Source organism: Phaethon aethereus (assembly GCF_964289735.1).
Source record: "Phaethon aethereus genome assembly, chromosome: 1".
Classification (NCBI taxonomy): Eukaryota; Metazoa; Chordata; class Aves; order Phaethontiformes; family Phaethontidae; genus Phaethon; species Phaethon aethereus.
In genome coordinates this window covers 153,636,487-153,656,851 of record NC_138575.1, presented here as the reverse complement: position 1 = coordinate 153,656,851, position 20,365 = coordinate 153,636,487, and the positions used below count along the sequence as shown (strand labels likewise).

The 20,365-nt window shown below is 39.8% G+C and overlaps 1 protein-coding gene across 1 annotated transcript in view; it reads left to right on the top strand.

The window, feature by feature from the left end:
* Positions 1 to 7,077: 7,077 nt before the first annotated feature.
* Positions 7,078 to 20,365, top strand: part of TFDP1 (transcription factor Dp-1) — a gene marked incomplete at its 5' end in the record, with an annotated part of 34,079 nt that continues 20,791 nt past the window's right edge. The window contains 2 exons of the mRNA XM_082014445.1: positions 7,078 to 7,098; positions 7,451 to 7,517. Coding sequence (XP_081870571.1) covers positions 7,078 to 7,098; positions 7,451 to 7,517 — 88 coding nt within the window. The remainder of the gene's footprint in view (positions 7,099 to 7,450; positions 7,518 to 20,365) is intronic.

Sequence of the window (20,365 nt, the reverse complement as noted above, 5' to 3'; positions counted from 1 at the left end):
GGTTCAGATGCTGTTGAACAAATGGCTGTAAAGATTTGATTTGGCTGGAAAATCAAAAGTCTATTTAGGTCAAATCTAGAATGGCACCAGGAGCTAGTTGTGGCAGTGGCTGCTGCTGGTACCTCTGCATAGGAGTATTTAGTCCAGGAGGACACAAATGATTATTGTATTTTCTGATTAGTTTATGTGGCAGAAGTGGCAAACCAGCACTTTAGTCATATTCATCCTAGGAATCTTGTATTCGGTTTTGCTTCATTCTTACATCTTTGCAGTTGGTGTTGGGGGTGTCAGCTTTAAATTTTGCCAGGACTGCATCACTTGAGCAATTGAATTACTGTAAGAAACAACCCAGTATAATGATTTTTAACTCCTGCAGTATTTTTGATCTGTGTGGCTGTTTAGACTGAACCACTACGCGACTCATCTTCCAAATGAATTCTTCATTTAATTTTTGCTGAATTCTAGACGTGTTGCTCTGTTTAGAAAGAACAGCCAAGAATGCTGATGGTCTTGACGTATTCTGCAATAAGGAGACCTCAGGTGTCATTCTGTGTATACTCAGTGTCCAGTGCATGTACAGCCTCGGTGGAGCCTATGTTCAGACCAGATGAACAATGCTGAACCGAGCTACTAACCTGCATTTAGTTTTTACCTTCACAGTTCTGTGTGATCTTTAATAATTAGTGCTTTGACTATGCTTTGCTAGTTAAGGTGCTGGTAATTCAAATTTACTTTTTGGAAAGCTCGTTTCTATGGTATAGCTCATTGCTGAGTGGTTGACAAATGCATTAGTCTTGAAGATGGTGCCATGAACTGAGGGTGTCATATGATCTCAGTTTCTAAAGAGAAGGCTACTGAGAGACAGTAAAATAACACGTCTGAGAATTTTGTAGAAACAGACTCCTATAGCCTGACTTTAAAAGTTCTTCTTTATTACAGTAAGGAATAGTTCTCATGGACTTCATTTGCAAAATGAAATTCATATGTTTTAAATGTAAGAACTTTCTTTCATGTGATGCTCTACTTCATATCTTAATTGCATTTTAATTTCTGCAAAAAATGAATTGGGTGTCCCATGAAAATAGTCAGCAGTTATATGATGATTCATTCCCAGAGCATGTGTGCTCTTGGTCCCTGAATGAGGTGAGACTCCAATGGGAAAAATAGTGTATTATCCTCTTGTTACAAATGACGTTTGCTTACGAATAGGGGTGAAAGAAGAATTAAGGTTGCCTAAGCAGTGTTATTTCTGATTACAAGCTTTTCTCCACTTTGTAGCTGTGCTAATACTCGGCTTTAATAAGGCCAAGTGCCAGGTCCTGCACTTCGGTCACAACAACCCCATGCAACGCTACAGGCTTGGGGAAGAGTGGCTGTGGAAAGCTGCTCAGTGGAAAAGGACCTGGGGGTGCTGGTTAACAGCTGGCTGAATATAAGTCAGCTGTGTGCCCAGGTGGCCATGTGCCCATTCACTATCAGGAATAGTGTGGCCAGCAGGAGCAGGGAAATGACTGTACCCCTGTACGTGGCACTGGTGAGGCTACACCTCAAATCCTGTGTTCAGTTTTGGGCCCCTCACTACAAGAAGGACATTGAGTTGCTGGAGTGTGTCCAGAGAAGGGCAACGAAGCTGGTGAGGGGTCTGGAGCATAAGGCTTTATGAGGAGTGGCTGAGGGAACTGGGGTTGTTCAGTCTGGAGAAGAGGAGGCTGAGGGGAGACCTCATCGCTCTCTACAACTACCTGAAAGGGGTTGTGGTGAGGTGGGTGTTGGTTTCTTCTCCCAAGTAACTAATGATAGAATGAGAGGAAATGACCTCAAGTTGCACCAGGGGAGTTTTAGACTGGATATTGGGAAAAATTGCTTTACTGAAAGAGTGATCAAGCATTGGCACAGGCTGCCCAGGGAGGTGGTGGAGTCAGCATCGCTGGAAGTGTTCAAAAACCATGTAGACGTGGCACTTGGGGACATGGTTTAGTGGGCATGGTGGTGATGGTCTGATGGTTGGACTGATGATCTTGAAGGTCTTTTTCAGCCTTAATGATTCTGTGATTCTGTAATTTTCTGTTGTGTGTGTTTGAGGTTTCCTTATATTAAACTAAGGCAAACAACCCCCCCCTACATTGTCGGTGAAGTGGCACGTAGTAAAATTGCGTGGGATAAGGCCCTTACACTTATTGCCTACTCCTAAGCAGTAAAATGACTACGGATTGTCATTCCGTATGGGTCAAGTTAGGTACAGTTTGCACAAGATGTGTGATTTGTTGCTGGTAGGCTTTGCAGATGCCTGCAGACAGCAGAGGCATCTTCCTGATGCCTTTGACAAGCTCTGGGAGATGTATGCTAATGGAAATACTTTCCCTTCCCAATTTCTCCATTTTCTACTTCTTATCTGATTTATTTTGGACTTCTCAGTCTGAGTCCCAGTTTATTTACCCTTTCAGCCACAGTTTAGAATAGATTGTATTCGCCTTCCCAGTTCCCATGTTCTTCCTTTGTCCCCATAGGACCCGATCTCCTTGTCCTATTCAAACTCTCTTTTAGGTACTCATCAGTTCTGTTTCTTGTACTTTTTCAATGACTCCCAGTTTCTCTACCTCAAATCTTAATCTGCCATCTTCCATCTGATTTTCTAGCTCACTTTCTGTCTCTTTTTCTGCCAGTCCCAAAACCATCTGCTTGTTTTCTGTCTGTCCTATTCTGACTCTCATTCTTTAACCAATGTTGTATATTTGTCATACACTACTCTTGTTTTACTGTCAAACTCAGTTCTGTGCCTCAATCTAGTGGGCTTAATCTGCTGTTAGCAACTGAAAATTTCTATTCTGAGAAATACCTTTTGGCAAATACCTGTTTCCATTTATCTCTACCCTTTTTCCTCTTCTTTCAGCTCTTTTTCAGGGAGTATACTTAAAATGGACTTGTTACCTAGAAGTAAGGTAGAAGGTGTTTCTGTGGCACAAAAGCACCCTTCTGTTCCCCATATTTACTTATCTCAGAGTGTTGGGGAACCTTCCTATCCGCTTAAACCCCATAGACATAGCACATGTACTTGTGCAGTCTAACTTCTTGGTCATGCTTTTTTAGGTTCATTGTTCTTCAGTCCAAATTCAGCTTGAATCTTTTCTGTTTAGTTTCAAAGTTTAGTCAATAATTTTATGCTTTACTTATAATTTAGTACGAAATTGAGTTGCAAGTCTGGAAAGCTGTGGAAGAAATTACACTTTTGTTGTACGGGTGGTGAGTTTCTAGAGCATAACTTCGGAGACCACAAATATTAGCTTGTTAGAAAAATAGGAAATTATTTCATGATAGTGCACTAAGGGATTTTTTTAAATAAGTTAAATTCTCTGCATTTTTAGCAAATCTTGTTTCAGATTAACTTTAGTCCCAACAAAAAGACATTTCCCTATTTAGTGACTTTCAGGCTGAGGGCACTTGTAGTGCTTTTCAACATTTACTTGTAAACAAAACAAAAATAGACTTCCCAGTCCTTATGACTGCTGATGATCTCATAGCAGGCCAAAGCTAACTTCAGTTGAATTTTTGATATGTTTAGCCTGTCAGTTGATTCCTTTTCCTTAGGAGTTCTGAATGATGTGTGATGATCAAAGCTTAGGTGATGATTGGTCTGGCATAGCTTCCACAGTTAAAATTACCAGATTTACTGACTTGTCCAATGGTCTGTAACCTCCTCCGTCTGAACTGTGGAAAGGAGATCTTAAGCTTACAGTTTAGATGCTATGCTGAGTGTCAAAAGCTATTTTTTGCAATTGTTGATTTTGTTGAAATATGAAAAGGATAAAGGGTGTATCTGTATCTGTTACTCCTAGGATACTAGGAGTTTCTTTATGTAGGCATAGAGAAGTATACATAGCCAAGAGGTCTCTCTGAAGAGGAAAGCAATGCTAAATTGTGGAGTTCTACACAGTTATAAAGCTTTCAGAATCGAATACGGAGAGCATGATCTTATTTTAAGCAGCCCTGGTGTTATCATCGAAGGAAGTAACATATCTTGAAATTGAGAATCATAAGAAGAAAATGTAGAATACGAAAAAAAATTACATTATCAGGTGAAAATGTTATGAGTAGCTTGATAACGCCTAAAAACTACATGTGTTTTCCCGTTCGAAAATAGAATTTCCTTGAAGTCTAAACCCTCCTTGGCAGAAGGTTACTTTTCCATTGGGGAAAATCAGATATTTCTTGCTGGTGTGCATTTTTTTGTTAGTGTTTTGTTGTTATTGTTTAGGCTTGGTGATGTTTGTTTTTTGTTTTGTTGTGAATCTGTGACTGTGATATACGTAATGGGAGCTACGGTCACATTTTCCTCTATTTTCTTTCTTTTGGGCACTGCACTGTGCTATATAGGCTATGGAGGAGTAAGCCTTGTCTCTCCTCCAAAATAACCTGGCTTGAAAAATAGTGGGAATTTCTTTGAAATACCCACTGAGAGATTTTTTTGCCTAGTATTTCTATTTTAAAACAAAGACACCAGAATTCCATATGGGATGGAAGTTTTGCTTTTCAATTCCCTCTCACCAAAAGCTTGTGTCTGTGAATGAGGAGACTCAAAACTAATGATAAATTTTGACAATCTTAGAATTAAATAGCGTATCCAGAAGTGTAAAGAGGATACTCAGAGTAACCGAATTTTCACTAGAAATCAGTTTTCATTGTGAATAATAGCAGTTGGGGGTGCTATTTGCTGTGGGACTTTGTAGTATTCTTTCCAAGTAGTTTTCTTGGAGTCTTTCCTAGGCATACTCTAGAATTGTTTTGAATATTTACCAGCCGTTTTAACTGCTAGAACTGAACCTTTAGTAAGACACTGGTGTGGCACTGTAAGTGCTGTACTCTTCACAGAATCATTAAGGTTGGAAAAGACCTTCAAGATCATCAAGTCCAACCATCAACCCAACACCACCATGCCCACTAAACCATGTCCTGAAGTGAACCATATCTTCATCAGTGTCATGGTTCCTGAGGGGATTCTTCTTGTTTAGTGATTGCTGTTCTCTGATTTTCCCCAAATTGTAGTCTCTTCTTGATTATATTCAGTGTTTTTCCCAAGTGTTCTCTAGTTTGTGACTTGTGTAATTTGAGTTACACAAAAGCACGGTCAGGGCATGTAGCACTAAGCTGACCCTTTGTAATGTTAGGTTAGATTGTGGTTTTTGGAGTTGCATATAGTTTGGGGTAATTTTTTTCACTGTGTATTTTAGTCACATAGGAGAAAACTTGAAGCTTATGAAATTATTGGTTGAATACTTAAGGATAAAATGAATTAATAGAAATTGTTATATTGGAGACCATTCTAGTTTAAAAAGAAATATAAGTAGGAAGGGACCAATAACTAATTGATTACTGAATTGCCTAATTTGCTAATTGCTGAAATAATGATTTGCATTTAGTGCTTGAATTCGCTGAATATCACAGTTTAAATATTTGTGTTTGGATTATCACTGTAACTGACGTGAACTTGATGCAAGTTTGCATATTAAATCAATGGATATATTTAATAATTCAAAATTACTAAATTCATGTGCTTCTAAAATGAAAGACATTACAGATTAAAACAGCCATTTTCTTGGTGGTCCACTAATCACAAACTCTACATATTAAATGTGTTTCTAATCTCATTGATATCTTTTTGATTCTCACAAAAAAGAATTTGTAGGAATCCTTGAGTACAAGCCTCCTCTTTCTGCTGTTGAATAGAAACTGAAGTACTGCATTTAAAGAAATATGACAATGAGACTGCACTTCCTGTGTGGTTTAATACTCTAGTTATGAAATTGAGGTAGAGTGGGAGTATAATGTAACACTTACCCCAAAATTCATCTTCATATAGCACATTGGGTTCCAGTGTTCCGGAATGTCATATCACCATGCAGTGTAGCTCTAGTAACACATCTTTCTATGTGACACTGATTTCATGTCGATGAGTATACCTTCTTCTTTGAAAGTGATGTAGTCTGTTGCCCTTCATCATCACACTTACTACATAATTCAGAGTTAGCCTTTTAAAAAGCTCTGGTGCCTGGGAATATGGCAGTAAAACTGCTATTTGTTTAAGGGGACCTTTGAATGCCTACTGTGGGCAAGACGGAGAACAGGCAGCATTCATGTACTGGTAAGTTGTTGCAGTCTCCTTAAAACAATACTATTTTGTTACTTTTGAGGGCGGAATTAGAAGAATGGAGGACAGAACTGACACAGGCTCTTCATTCTACCCATCAGTTCCACTGTCTCCTCACTCATGTTTTCTTTGTGCCACCAGGTCCTCATCACTGCCATGCCATTACAGGCCACTGCTCTTTATGCTTGCTTCCCTCAGCAAAATTTCTCTTCTTCTCACTTCCCAGCCTGTCCCCAGTGCTCTGTCATCTTCTTTTCCCCCCTCCCCTTTCACTGAGGAGAGAAGGTTTTCTGTTTTGTAAAGTTCCCTGTCTTTCTTAAGAAGTCATTGCTGTCATACACCTGGATAATAACAGCACCACAGCATCCTCTAGCGGCTCACTTGGTTTGCTGAACTTCTGGCAAATCTTAAGTAGGGCTCTTCAGGTAGACTTTTAAGGGAAGAGCTTTGCTGCTGACTGACAGTGAACCACTTCGTTGTCTCTTGAAGATCGGCAGTAGGCTGCAAATACCAGCTATGCACAAAATGCAGCTAGGGACTTTTCAGCCTCTGTAACACCACATGCTAAATTATGGTTCAGTGCAAGTGTTGACTTTCTTGCTGTTCTTTCTAAATGGAAACAGTTTCTGTGTGTCCTGTGTTCGTTATTTTTTCAGAACTATTTTGTCTGGAGACACCAAGGAATTACTGAATCAAGTGTTTTCTATCCAAAAATTAATAATATTTTTAAAAATAACTTCCATTGTGAGCTTCCTCAAAGGATGGTGTTTATTTTATAAACTTGTATGTCATCCTACGGCTCTTTCACTTATGAGCTTTATATTCTGATCTTTAAAAAAAATAATTGAAAAGCTCAAGGTGCTTCTTCTTAATGCCTTTTTTCCTGATTAAAATGGCTTAAGGTGCTCTCTACTACCTCTGCTGTTTTTGCTGTAATGTTGTTACCTTCTGTAAAGGTAAAGGTAAATAGTACTGTAAATGATAAAGGTAAATAGTATCTGCACAGAGAAAGATATAGTCACAGGTGTCAGTTGGTTCTAACTAGAGTAGTGTTCAGCCATCTATTAAGTACACTATAAGACCTTGGTTAGGACACAAAATAGCAAAGTAGGTGTAAACTGATTTTTCTGCTTGCTTTTTAGGAATATGGTATTTATGTTATACCACAAACAGTGCCATTATATAGTGGCAGATTTGTGACAAAATGAGAGTGGTAGCAGCAGAGACTTCTGGTATGATACCTTCCATCTTTAACAATAAAATGATGTCTGTGTTTGTAAATTTAATAAAAGTTACTTTCTTTAACAGGCTGGACTAATTGAAGCCAATGGAGAGCTTAAGGTGTTTATAGACCAAAACCTAAGTCCTGGAAAAGGTAAGAACACAATTTTTACTAAGACTCTACATTTCTTGATTATTAGTTGTAATGCTCATTACTGGCTTTAATGTGCTTTCTTAGCATAGTTTTTGTAAAGGTTTTCCTAAGTTGTATCTTACATAATCAGCAAACAAACTGTAGATTTTCTGTGATTTATAATTGTCTTTAAACTGCACGTGGAGTTCAGTGGTGGTTTGTCATCCCATATCACAGAATCACAGAATGGTAGGGGTTGGAAGGGACCTGTGAAGATCATCTGGTCCAACCCCCCTGCCAAGGCAGGATCACCTAGGGCAGGTTGCACAGGAATGTATCCAGTCGGGTTTTGAAGGTCTCCAGAGAAGGAGACTTCACAACCTCTCTGGGCAGCCTGTTCCAGTGCTCCGTCACCCTCACAGTCAAGAAGTTTTTCCTCATGTTGAGGTGGAACTTCCTGTGCTGCAGTTTATGCCCGTTGCCCCTCGTCCTATCACTGGTCACTACTGAAAAGAGACTGGCTCCATCTTCCTGACAGCCACTCTTCAGATATTTATAGACATTGATAAGGTGCCCTCTCAGCCTTCTCTTCTCCAGACTAAACAGCCCCAGGTCTCTCAGCCTTTCCTGATACGAGAGATGTTCCAGTCCCTTAATCATCCTCATACATATGATCTTCTTGTTAGTGTAGCTTTTGTTTAAGGCCAGGATGGTCTAAAACATCTTTTGGGGCACTATGTTTTAGCAAATGGGAAAATGCAGGAATGTAGAAGTTTAAAATGAGTTATGACAGTTTTTATGATAATGTGTGCACACTAGTGCAAACCTATCTGAAAAAATACTTTGAACAGAACTGTTTTGGTCTTGCAGATAATGGCTGTGCATGTATGATAGTGTAATGTAATCATGCAATTTAATAAAACACGGGCTATAAACTTGAATTTGCTATGTAAGCTCAAAAACTAAGTGTCTAAATATTTGGGGAGTTACGAGGTGCACTTCATAATTAGCTTGGTTGGGGAAAAAAACAGAAGCCACCACTGTGTTCCAGTTGCCTGTAGTTCTGGGCAGCTGTGTCATATAACCTCTTCTGTAAACTGATTATGCTGTAAGTGAAGATTAGATTTTTGTCCCCTATATTCCTATGGGAAGGCTGTTTCCATAGTGAGACTGTAGAACTATTCTCTGATTTCCAGTTAAGTATATTCTTGACAGTTTATGCATTTTGCTGGTGGCAATGTTATTTTTCAGCTTAATAGTTTTCTCCAGTATGCTTACCTAATCTTCATGAATAACAATTGGGTATCTTAACAGTCTTTAGTTTGACAGGCCAACTAGCCACTGTTCCCTAGATTCCTCATCAGATGAGCTCTTTTGTCCTCTGTATTTCCCTTATCTTTCCTTTTCCTGTTTTCATTCTTTGAGCCTGTTTGATTGCTTTCATCAACTTTCTTGAAAGCAAGTGACCGAAATAATATATATAACTCCAAGTGAAGCATCAGTCATATTTGCACAGAGGTGTCAGTAATTTTTCTATGCAATGTCATGTTTGGTTCACAGGCATCTCACAATAGATTTTGTTGAAATGGCCGTTTTCCTTTGTTGTTGCTTTCAAAGGATGATAGTCTGGTTTATTCTTGTGTGACAGGTGGTGTGCTTTGATAGGCTGTACTAAGTAGGGTGAAATTTACTGGGACAGAGTCACCTACTTCTTGTCTGATGCTCTCATAAACCTCCCTGTTGACAAATCTACTGACTTTAGGCATTGTTGGATTACACTAGTACTCTCAAGTTAACCTGTAGTCCAGTCTGGATGAGCTCCGTTAGTAGTATTGCTCTAGCCTTTTATATACCAGTTCAGGCAACCCATTTAAGCATTTATTTTCACAACTTGCAGAACTTCTAATTTCCATCACCACCAACTTAACTAACATTTCTTCGAGGTACATCAAGTATTTTCTTGGAATATCACTAGGCTCTCTCTTTGACATTCCATTATCTAAAGTATACATTGCTTTGCAAAAAGGGGCTGTCCTACTCATTTGCCGTGATCTACTTTGATGGAGAAGGCACTAAGGGTTGAATAATTGACACTTTTGTAAACATATTGTAAACACAGCCGCACACCCCTGAACAGAAAAAGTGTACAGGTAGATACCTGATCCTTAACAGCTGTACCATTTTCCCTACCACTGTGGGCAGTAAAATGGATGTTTTTGTTGGGGCAGAAACTTAGGGCACATTTTACACCCATGTAGGCATCTGTGTCTAGACCCTGTTGCAGTCAGTGGAGAGCTAGTCAAAACAGACAGTGCAGTGTAGAGAGCAAGAATTGGAAATGTGAATCTTTGGTTATTATGTAGCTTTTAAAGTAGAGTGGGGCAAAATAGAGACCATTTCATTGCTTGTAGAATTTCTAAAATAAAGTGATTAAATAGTTTATTACAGGCTTGCAGCTCCTCTGGTTTGAGAGTTGAGCTCTATTCTCAATGTATACCACCATGAATAATACAATCAAGCTAAGCTACTCTCAGTTAATTTCTGCACCTCATTGCTTTTAGGGGAGTTCTGTAAAGTTAACGGGCAGCAACTAGTTCTTAATATTGAGAAGAAACAACTGTTTCTCTTGGCTTGATCATTTTCTGTTTCTTGCCTCTAACTTGTCTGTATATTATATGCAACCTGTGTAGTCTTAATCAGAGCTTAAAATATTTTGTCACTAAAGTATTCAGATAGGTATCGGAATTTATTCACTAAAGTAGTCCTCATTTTCTGTTGGCACTTTCTTAGAATTTTCAGGTTTTTTGTGCAGTCTTTAAATGCTAGAAGTTTAAATGTAACTACTATACACAAAAGTGCTTTCTAAAAGTAGCTGTCTACATTATGTGCTGTTATATCAAAAAGTCCAGTCCTCCGCTGTCTTAATAAGTTTGTGCAAAATGTCTCTTGATTTCATGACGAAGAGGTTTCAGTCCACAGCAATAGGTAAAAACCACAGAGTAAGCTTTCCACGGAGTAGCAGAAATGTATCTGGTGTACTTCTTAGGATGAATTGAAGGAAGTTAGGAAAGAATCTTTCTGTTCTTCTCTGGTGATCATCATTAAAAGTGGTGTGTTTTCTTTTTTTTTTTTTCTTCTTCCCCATTGGATTTGTATTTCTTAAAAGGCAGGAGTCGTTTCTGGAAATTGCAAGTCAATCACAAGGAGAGTTTGAGAATACATTGCATTATTGATAGGGGATCAAATCTCCCTACTGTGTCAGATGAGTGGTTTGCTTAGCCCAATCTGCTGTCCCCAACAACAGTAATAAGGCAGGCTCTTCAGGGAGAGTGCAGGAGCCTGTCTGCTTTTTGAAGTTTGTTGTCCTTATGGTCTCACAGCACTTAAGGTCATTGGATTAATAGTATCACAGGGTGCATTCCAGCATCTTTTCAGAAAAGTCCAACTTTGAGAGACTCAGCAAATTCAGAATGCAACCTCAACAACAAACATGACTTCCTTCAGTTTCTAGATATTGCCAGCCAGATGTGAAAGGAGGAGGAGCTCAACTATCAGAGGAATAAAGGTTTTAGGGTGGTGGTAGAAGACAAAAAATGTCTTATCTGCTGGGTCATAAGGACAGTGTTTGCAAAAACACTGTTTGGGAGAAAGAGAGGAGAATATTTTTCTTGACATCATTCTGTAACACTTCATCTAAGGTCTATAAGGTGAGTACGGGACTAAGTGGTAGGTATATAAATCAACTGTGGAAGATAAACAAAGGTTGACTTAAAAAAAAAAACTTAACAGGTTGTTATGCAACAGTTCTTAGAACGTGAACACCTTTGCTGCAACACTTTCAGAATAGCCTGTGAATGGACTTCTGTAAATTTTTCATCGGCACTGTCAGAAATCTGGGAACTATGAATAGGTTATTTTTGTACTGAATTTTGCTAGGATATGTAGCAGTTGTTTCTTAGATGAATGGTGAAAAGGCGACATCACTCATCTTGCTCAGCAGTTATGCTGAACAGCCTCTTGCTCAAAAAGTCCTAAAGCTGTAGAATCTGGGAGAGGGAGGGTATGTTAGGGAATTCTCTCTGTATGCAAGTCCTATCCCTACATTCATTCCGTGATTATCTTCTAATATCCACTGTCAGAAACGGGTTACCAACCTACACAGCCTTTTTGCTTCAGCTAGTGGGGACATGCTTCAGTCTAATTTATTTTGGAGACTGGTCTCAACCATGAACTCCAGATTAGGATTTTTGTTTTAAAGCAGAGACTGACTTTATTTGTTATAAGAGGAGAAAATAGTAAACAAAAAAAAATTGTTTAGTTTATAATGCATGTAATTTTGAGTAAATTGGTCATGGGCATAAAATACTATTCTAGAAAATGCTCTAAAAATGTCTATCTTCGAAAACATCTTTAGTGTGGAATAAAGAGTATCAGTCTATATGTGGTAGAAATGAGCTGGAACGTTGTGCTTCCTCCAGTGCTTGTGCAACCTCCAGAAGATGCTGGGTGTAAATTGACATGTGTTTTCTGATACCCCTGTGTATTTCCATTACTGCAGTGTAGCACCCCATTTATCCCTGAAAAAACAGTGTTCCAGGGAGCTGCTCAAGCAAGATGCAGGTTTTCCCTTGTATTAAGATGACACCGTTAGCTCTGCTCACTGGGGGAAGATTTTCTCGCTGCCTGCTTCTTCTCAGTGGTTTCTTCACCACTAAGAATTTCATCTAGAAGGCTAATTCTTAAAGTTAAATCTTGGGAAAGTATCAGTGGAGCAATAACACCAGTTATATCAACACCTGCTTGATCAAAGGCCATATCGATTCCCAGATCCTGTAAAGGTTTCAAAAAATGTACCATCTAATTTTTTCTTCTTGATGCAAATGCATATGTTTGGGATAAATTTGTTTACAATTTGAGTGTTTGCCGGTCCTTGGATGAGGAAGCTTAGGTAATGAGGGTTTTCAGTATGTTTGGCTCCAGGGTGGTGCTGTTGAAAGGCTCTGACTTCTGGAAGGACATGAGGTATGACATTTACATTTTAGTGCAGCTTTCCTGTTAAGTGCAAGGTCTGTGGAGCTTGTAGTCTGGTAGGGTTTAAGTGGCACAAAACCCCAGATTTGGTTTAGAGTGGTTTGGTTTGGTACAAATATGACTGAAAGGTTTGGTGTACTTGATAACTAGGAAGATGGTTTTCTGCTATAACCCTCTTCGGGAGAGAAGCAGCAATGTAATATGCAGAGAGTATCTGAGAAGGGAGTTTTTTCTTTCAGGACATGCTGAGCAATTCCAGGTGCTTTTGAAATGTGGCTTTGCTAGTGACTGCTAGTGGGTTAACAGGCATAGCAAACAGTGGCTGTATATCCAGATGTCCTCTTACTGATGAACTCTAATAAAGCCATTTGGTTTTATATCTGCTGTTTGTCCTGTGCCATTTTATTTACTGTCAGCTTCAATTGTGACATTGTGGAGGAATGCTAAATCCCATTGGAAGCAGTTGCAAGTTTCCTTGGTGCATTCCAAAATATTGAATTGCATTTTTTTTCCCTAAAGCCTCAGTTGCTGAAAACATCATTACACAGGGCCCTTTCCTTTGCTTCTTACCCTATATTAAGGAACGCGTTTTGTAGAAATTGTGCTTAAATTAATCTCAGTAAACCCTCAAATTATAATCAGAGCAATGTTTATAAAAATTTCAAAAGTCAAATGAAGAAAAGCTATAAGGGCACCCAAAACATGATTTATGGCTCTATCCCTTTTCTGGCAATAAAAAAAAAGCATTCTGGGGGTGCTGGTTGACAGTAGGCTCAGTAGAAGTCAGCAGTGTGCCCTGACAACCAAGCGGGCAAACCTCATCCTGGACTGTATCAAATACAGCATAACCAGCTTCTCAAAAGAGGTGATTATCCTGCTGTATTCAGCATTGGTGTGGCCTCACCTTGAGCACTGTGTGCAGTTCTGGGCCTCACAATTTAAGAAGGATGCGAAGGTACTTGAATGCATCCAGAGGAGGGCAACAAAGCTGGTGACAGGGCTGGAAGGAATATCCTATGAGGAGCAGCTAAGGACTCTGGGTTTATCTAGTTTGGAGAGAAGGAGTCTGAGGGGTGACCTCACTGCTCTCTGCAGCTTCCTGAGGAGGGGAAGCGGAGAGGGAGGTGCTGAGCTCTTCTTCCTGGTACCCAGTGACAAGATATGTGGGAATGGTTCAAAGCTGCATCAGGGCAGGTTCAGACTGGACATTAGGAAGCATTTCTTTACCGAGAGGGTGGTCAGACACTGGAACAGGCTGCCTAGAGAGGTGGTCGATGCCCCAGGCCTGCCAGTGTTTGAGGCATTTGGACAGTGCCCTTAATACCATGCTTTAACATTTGGTCAGCCCTGAAGCGGTTGGGCAGTTAGACTAGATGATGATTGTAGGTCGCTTCCAACTGAAAATATTCTATTCTAGTCTATTCTGAATTGCTTTATTCAAGATATAATAGGAGAGTAGTTTAATTGTGGAGTAAAATTCCAAAGTGACTTGATTGTAATTGTTTGCTTCTTGCATATCTTAGTTACGAGGCAAGGATAATGTAATCTGGATATTTTAATTGTTACTTTGGTTCGTTTCCATTCTGGAGTTTAAAAAAAAATTTTTTTGTTAATTCCTGGCTTTGTTTTGGATGTCTACCTGGCTAATTGCTTAAAACTGGAATCGCTAAAATTCACCCTGTACATGGACTTTGAGTGATAATTGTAATCAGAATTAATTTTGAGGGTTAGAAAATAAATAGGGGTTAGAAGGATGGAAAGAATTCTTAATAGGTGCTGAACCAGTAAAACTTCCTTACAAGTTTGTGTCTGCTAAAAGTTATTTGGCAGTGGATTTTAGAGACTTAGAAATTTTGCTGTTCCAGGAGGTTGCGTTTTGAAGAAAACTATTATGTTCTGGTCCTTGCTGTATTCAGGTTAGTGTTGATACCCAAGTATTGAACACTTGTCAATTCTAATCCTGCCCCTTGCTTGTGAAGAAATTTGGGTGAAAAAAATAATCTGCTTTGGATGACTGCAAGGGGAAAAGGTAACCAATGATATTTAATTGTGGTATTGAAATTAAAGCTCTTAAATTAATTTTAAAATTACTCAGAAAGAAAATTTGGATCTTCTGTCATACCAGTAGGTGGCATTGGTATGTAACCAGAAAATACTTGTAAAAGATGTCTTTAGCTCCTTTCACCTCTTAAACTTCAAAATAAGGTTTTACATTTTATGGGCATAAGAACTTCAGTTTTATGTTCATTTCAGATCTGGTAATTGGAAAATATTGAAGTCAAATATAGAAATTTTTAAAGTGTATTTAGACTCTTACATTTCAACATTGCCTAACTGTAAGATCGTCTTATTCTTTTTATTTATATGACAAGAAACTTTTCCAGTGTAATGTTGTTGTTAATTTTTATTTGCAAGATCAAACTCTCCCTGATTTTTGGCAGTGACTGGAATTGTTTGTCTGGAACAGGAGGAGAGTTCTATTTCAGAGCCTGTGATTCATGGCTTAGAAACATATGTATGCCTGAACATTGGTTATAAAATGCCTGTGTATTATTGCAGATGAGGTAAATCCAAACAACTATTATTATCTAAAGTCAAGCTCAGGAAATAAAACTCTTGCTGTAAATAGGAGTGATATTTTGAACTTTTAAAAGTCTGAAGGTAGACCACACAGTTTATTTCAACACAGACTTGAAAAGACTGGTTTGTAATGGCTAAAGTATTACTAGTCATACCTAAGGATGATAGAACCACTAAAAGTCTGAGTTGATGTAAGAAATTACTTAAGAACTTTGTAGCACTACACACTGGGGAAGATTGATGTCTTTGTAAAAGTGCTCAGAATTGCTGTATAAGCATGTGTGTTCTCTTAACACAATGGTGTGATTTGTTCAATAAGCAGAGGTATTTTTACTTGACTTGGCATACAACTAGAGACAATCATCTGTCTGTTATCAAAGCTTATGATAGGTTGATACCCTCAAAAAGAGTTCAGTGTTCTCTCAAAATTAGCATATAACTAACCAATCATAAAATATCTACAGTGTTTGCAAGAGACACATTAAACTGCAGCTTCATAGGAGTGACATCTGAGGAACCAGCTCCGAGGATATAATTGTCACCTCTGTCATCTTTCCCAGATCTTCTAAGTACACCCTTTATACATATTCTGTATATATATGTAATCTAATAATCTAAAACTAGCCAAGCTGATGCTTTTGTGGTAAGGAATGGTTTTCTTTGAAAGTGATGTGGACTGGATAAAAGACACTTTAAATGGCACCTTTAAACTAATGCTTTTATCCTAGCTGTGTCTTCTTTTTTTCCATATTGGAAATAAATGTGTTGCCTTCAACAGAATCCAAAGAAAGAATTAGAAAGCTTCTGTAAATCTCCAGTTCTGAATGATTTCAAACTGTGGTTTTCTTTTCTGTTTTCTTTTTTGTTTGCGGGAGATAAAAATCTTTATTTTTTACTTTGCTAGGGAGGAGGGTATTACTAAAAGCATACTGCACTGTCAACTACATGGCTGAACTAGCTAAATACAACTTTCTTGAGTAGGATAATGAGTGGCAAATAAAAAATAACTGAAGATGGTATGAAGAAGGGTATGCTCTCTGGGTACCCAGCCTCCCTGAGCTGGAAGACAGTGATGGAGAGCAGAATAAACCGCCCATAATCCAGGAGGAAGCCGTTAACGACCTGTGACAGCACCTGGACACTCACAAGTCTATGGGGCCGGATGGGATCCAACCAAGAGTACTGAGGGAGCTGGCGAAGGAGCTTGCCAAGCCACTCTCCATCATTTATCAGCAGTCCTGGTTAACAGGGGAGGTACTATACAACTGGAGGCTTGCTGATGTGATGCCCATCTACAAGAAGGGCCGGAAGGAGAATCCCGGGAACTACAGGCCTGTCAGCCTGACCTCTGTGCCGGGGAGAGGTTCATCTTGGGGGTGCTCACAAGGCATGTGCAGGACAACCAAGGGATCAGGCCCAGCCAGCACGGGTTCATGAAAGGCAGGTCCTGCTTGACCAACCTGATCTCCTTCTATGACCCACCTAGTGGATGAAGGAAAGACTGTGGATGTTGTCTACCTGGACTTTAGTAAAGCCCTGGACAGCGTCTCCCACAGCATTCTCCTGGAGAAACTGGCAGCTCGTGGCTTAGACAGGTGTACCCTTCACTGGGTGAAAAAACAGTTGTGCAGCTGAGCCCAGAGTGAGTGGTGAACGGAGTTAAATCCAGTTGATGTCCAGTCACAAGCGGTGTTCTCCAGGGCTCGGTTTTGGGGCTGGTCTTTTTTAGTATCTTTGTTGATGATCTAGACATGGGGATCGAGTGCTCCCTCAGTAAGTTTGCAGATGACACCAAGTTGGGCAGGAGTGTTGATCTCCTGGAAGGAAGGAACACTCTGCAGAGGGCTCTGGACAGGCTGGATCAATGGGCCGAGGTCAATTGTATGACGTTTAATAAGGCCAAGTGCTGGGTCCTGCACTTCGATCACAATAGCACTATGCAATGCTACAGGCTTGGCTAAGTGCTGGACTTGGGCTTTGGTGACAGCCAGCTGAATACGAGCCAGCAGTCTGCCCAGGCGAGCAAGAAGGCCAACAGCATCCTGGCCTGTATCAGAAATAATGTGGCCAGCAGGAGCAGGGAAGTGATCGTGCCCCTGTACTCAGCACTGGTGAGGACAAACCTCGAATCCTGTGTTCAGTTTTGGGCCCCTCACGACAAGAAGGACATTGAGTTGCTGGATCGTGTCCAGAGAAGGGCAGTGAAGCTGGTGAGGGGTCTGGAGCACAAGTCTTATGAGGAGCAGCTGAGGGAACTGGGGTTGTTCAGCCTGGAGAAGAGGAGGCTGAGGGGAGACCTTATCGCTCTCTACAGCTACCTGAAAGAGGGTTGTGACGAGGTGGGTGTTGGTCTCTTCTCCCAAGTAACTAGTGATAGGATGAGAGGAAATGGCCTCAAGTTGTGCCAGGGGAGGTTTAGACTGGATATTGGGAAAAATTTCTTTACTGAAAGAGTGGTCAAGCATTGGAACAGGCTGCCCAGGGAGGTGGTGGCGTCACCATCCCTGGAAGTATTCAATAAACAGGTAGACTTGCCACTTGGGGACATGGTTTAGTGGGCATGGTGGTGTTGGGTTGATGGTTGGACTTGATAATCTTAAAGGTCTTTTCCAACCTTAATGATTCTGTGAAAAGTGGCTGGAAAGCTGCCCTGTGGAAAAGAACCTGGGGGTGCTGGTTGATAGCTGTTTGAATATGAGTCAGCAGTGTGCCCGGGTGGCCAAGAAGGCCAACAGCATCCTGGCCTGTATCAGAAATAGTGTGGCCAGCAGGAGCAGGGATGTGATTGTACCCCTGTACTCGGCACTGGTGAGGCCGCACCTTGAATACTGTGTTCAGTTTTGGGCCCCTCACTACAAGAAGGACATTGAGGTGCTGGAGCGTGTCCAAAGAAGGGCAACGAAGCTGGTGAGGGGTCTGGAGCACAAGTCTTATGAGGAGTAGCTGAGGGAACTGGGGTTGCTTAGTCTGGAGAAGAGGAGGCTGAGGGGAGACCTCATCGCTCTCTACAACTACCTGAAAGGGGGTTGTGGTGAGGTGGGTGTCGGTTTCTTCTCCGAAGTAACTAGTGATAGAATGAGAGGAGATGGCCTCCAGTTCCACCAGGGGACTAGTTTGCTTTTTGTTATTTAGCGTTTTGTTTCTTCTAAGCAGATGGTTTGATGGACAGGTTTGGCGCTGGAATGAGCTTTGTCTGTATTTGCTTTACGAAATCGTTGTAATATGGAATTTTGTTAGTGATGTTGATGTCAAATTCCTTCTCCTCCTCCTATCTCCTTTCTTACCAAAAAGAAGAAAAAGCCACATGTGGAAGACTGCCAAAAGTGAATCTATAACACTTTCTAGATAATTCTCATAGATTTCATGTAATCTTATATCAGTCATTTGCATCTTAAGCAGTGCAGGTACTCTGGCTTTATATAAATTCTATTCCTTTTTACTTCTTTAAATTCCTGAAATAAGGAATGTAATGTTCCAGATGGCACGTGGCCTTCTCAGAAGTGATAATCACAATGGAATCTAGTGTCTATGTCACTTGCTTAAATCTTGGTGTTCATGGTAAGTCTCACTGGTCTTTTTTTGTCTCCCAAGAGACACCTGTTGGGATCTTCAACTGCTGTTCTCTTAGTTATGAGACTTATCAGGTTATTGATAGTAACATTATTTTTTGAGAGCGTAATTCACTGTTGGCTTGTATTGAGCCTGGCTTAATAATGTTGCTGCCTTCAAGTTGGATAGCTATCATTAAGCTAGACTCCAGCTTCTCTGTTAAAACCATTAATTTCAAAGCTCGTTATGTAATCAAGACAAACGTTTGTAGAATTCAGAAACTCATACTGCAAAATGTCATCTCCAAGGTTAATTTTTCTTCAGAATTTTCTTAAAATAACCCTTTGTTTAACTCCTAACCTTTGATTGTTTAGAGTGTTTATTTACAAATTGGTCTGCTGGGCAGAATTTGGTTGGGACTGTTGCAGGAGATGGTAGGAATTTGTGTTCTGACAAACGACTGTTACTCTGTATGTTCTTTTTTGGTGTTATAATAATGTAGAAAGTGCTTGGAAAATAACCTTTTACCAAAGCCAGTTCTCAGTATACAATATTGCTCCTGCACTAGCAGACTGACAAGACTTAAGTTTGTTAGAGACTGCATTATCAGGAAATGGACTTTTTTTTCTGTTGACTTCTGTTGTTGCTTCACTCCTGTTTCTTTCACAAGTAAACATAAAGACAGATTATGTCAGAAAATGGTACAGCATGTAGAATGAATGGCATTTCTGCTCCTGAGGCAAGGAGTACCTTGGCTCACCCTCTTTGATCTGAAACATCAAATTCACAGTCACTACTGTTTCATGAACTGGAGCAGTCAGCTTTTAGAGAGATCTGCTGCTTTGTCTGCAGAGGGCACTCCTTTAATTTTAGATGTACTGTGTCTTTTTCTGTGGCATCTCAAGTTTTTTAAAATTTTCATAATTGACTGTATCACCAATCCTTTTTACTTCTACAGTTCTGAAAGGGCTTCTTTTTTTGGTAAAATTCTTGCATTTCTTTTCATATGCAAGCAAAGGTCCCGTTCGACAGTTCTCCCCTAAATGCAGTCCGTAAGCAAAGGCGGCTATTTACCGCATACTCTGGATGAAGACAGCACCTACCTGGAACAGTGTGTAGACAGATAAATAACAGGTTTTGTTAAAGGGTGCTGCTGCTTTTGCTGTGCAAGTTTTACACAGCATTACGCCTTGATCCCATCTGTATCATCTGTTTGGAGGCATTCTGGAACTTCACATTGATGAAGTTCTACTTCCCTTTAGGTTTAATGATTGCTTATAAGTTAGTGTCCCAAACTCGTGATGTTCGGGAGACTGAGAATTTAAGTAATACTTATATCCTTCTGTATAATTTTTTTTTCCTGCTTTACATGTCTTTTTTTCTTTTGAAGACTTCATAAACCATGGGAAAAGGCCATGTCAGAACTAGCAGTATTAATAATGTGTTTGTTTTGAAAAGGAAGAAGAGTTTATGCCAGCAAAATTGTTTGCAAACTTGTGGTTTTAATTTTTACATGCTGTTATGTACACCATATGTTGACCACAAAGTACAGGACTATTTGGAGTGCAGTAATTGCTGTAAGAGTAACAATAATTAACAAATTATTAGTAAAATTCCTTTGAGAAACTAAGCTGTCAGTCACTTGCAAAGCTAAGTTAATAAAATTATTTCTGCTTCAATACTTAAAAAATAAACAAAAAACCCACACA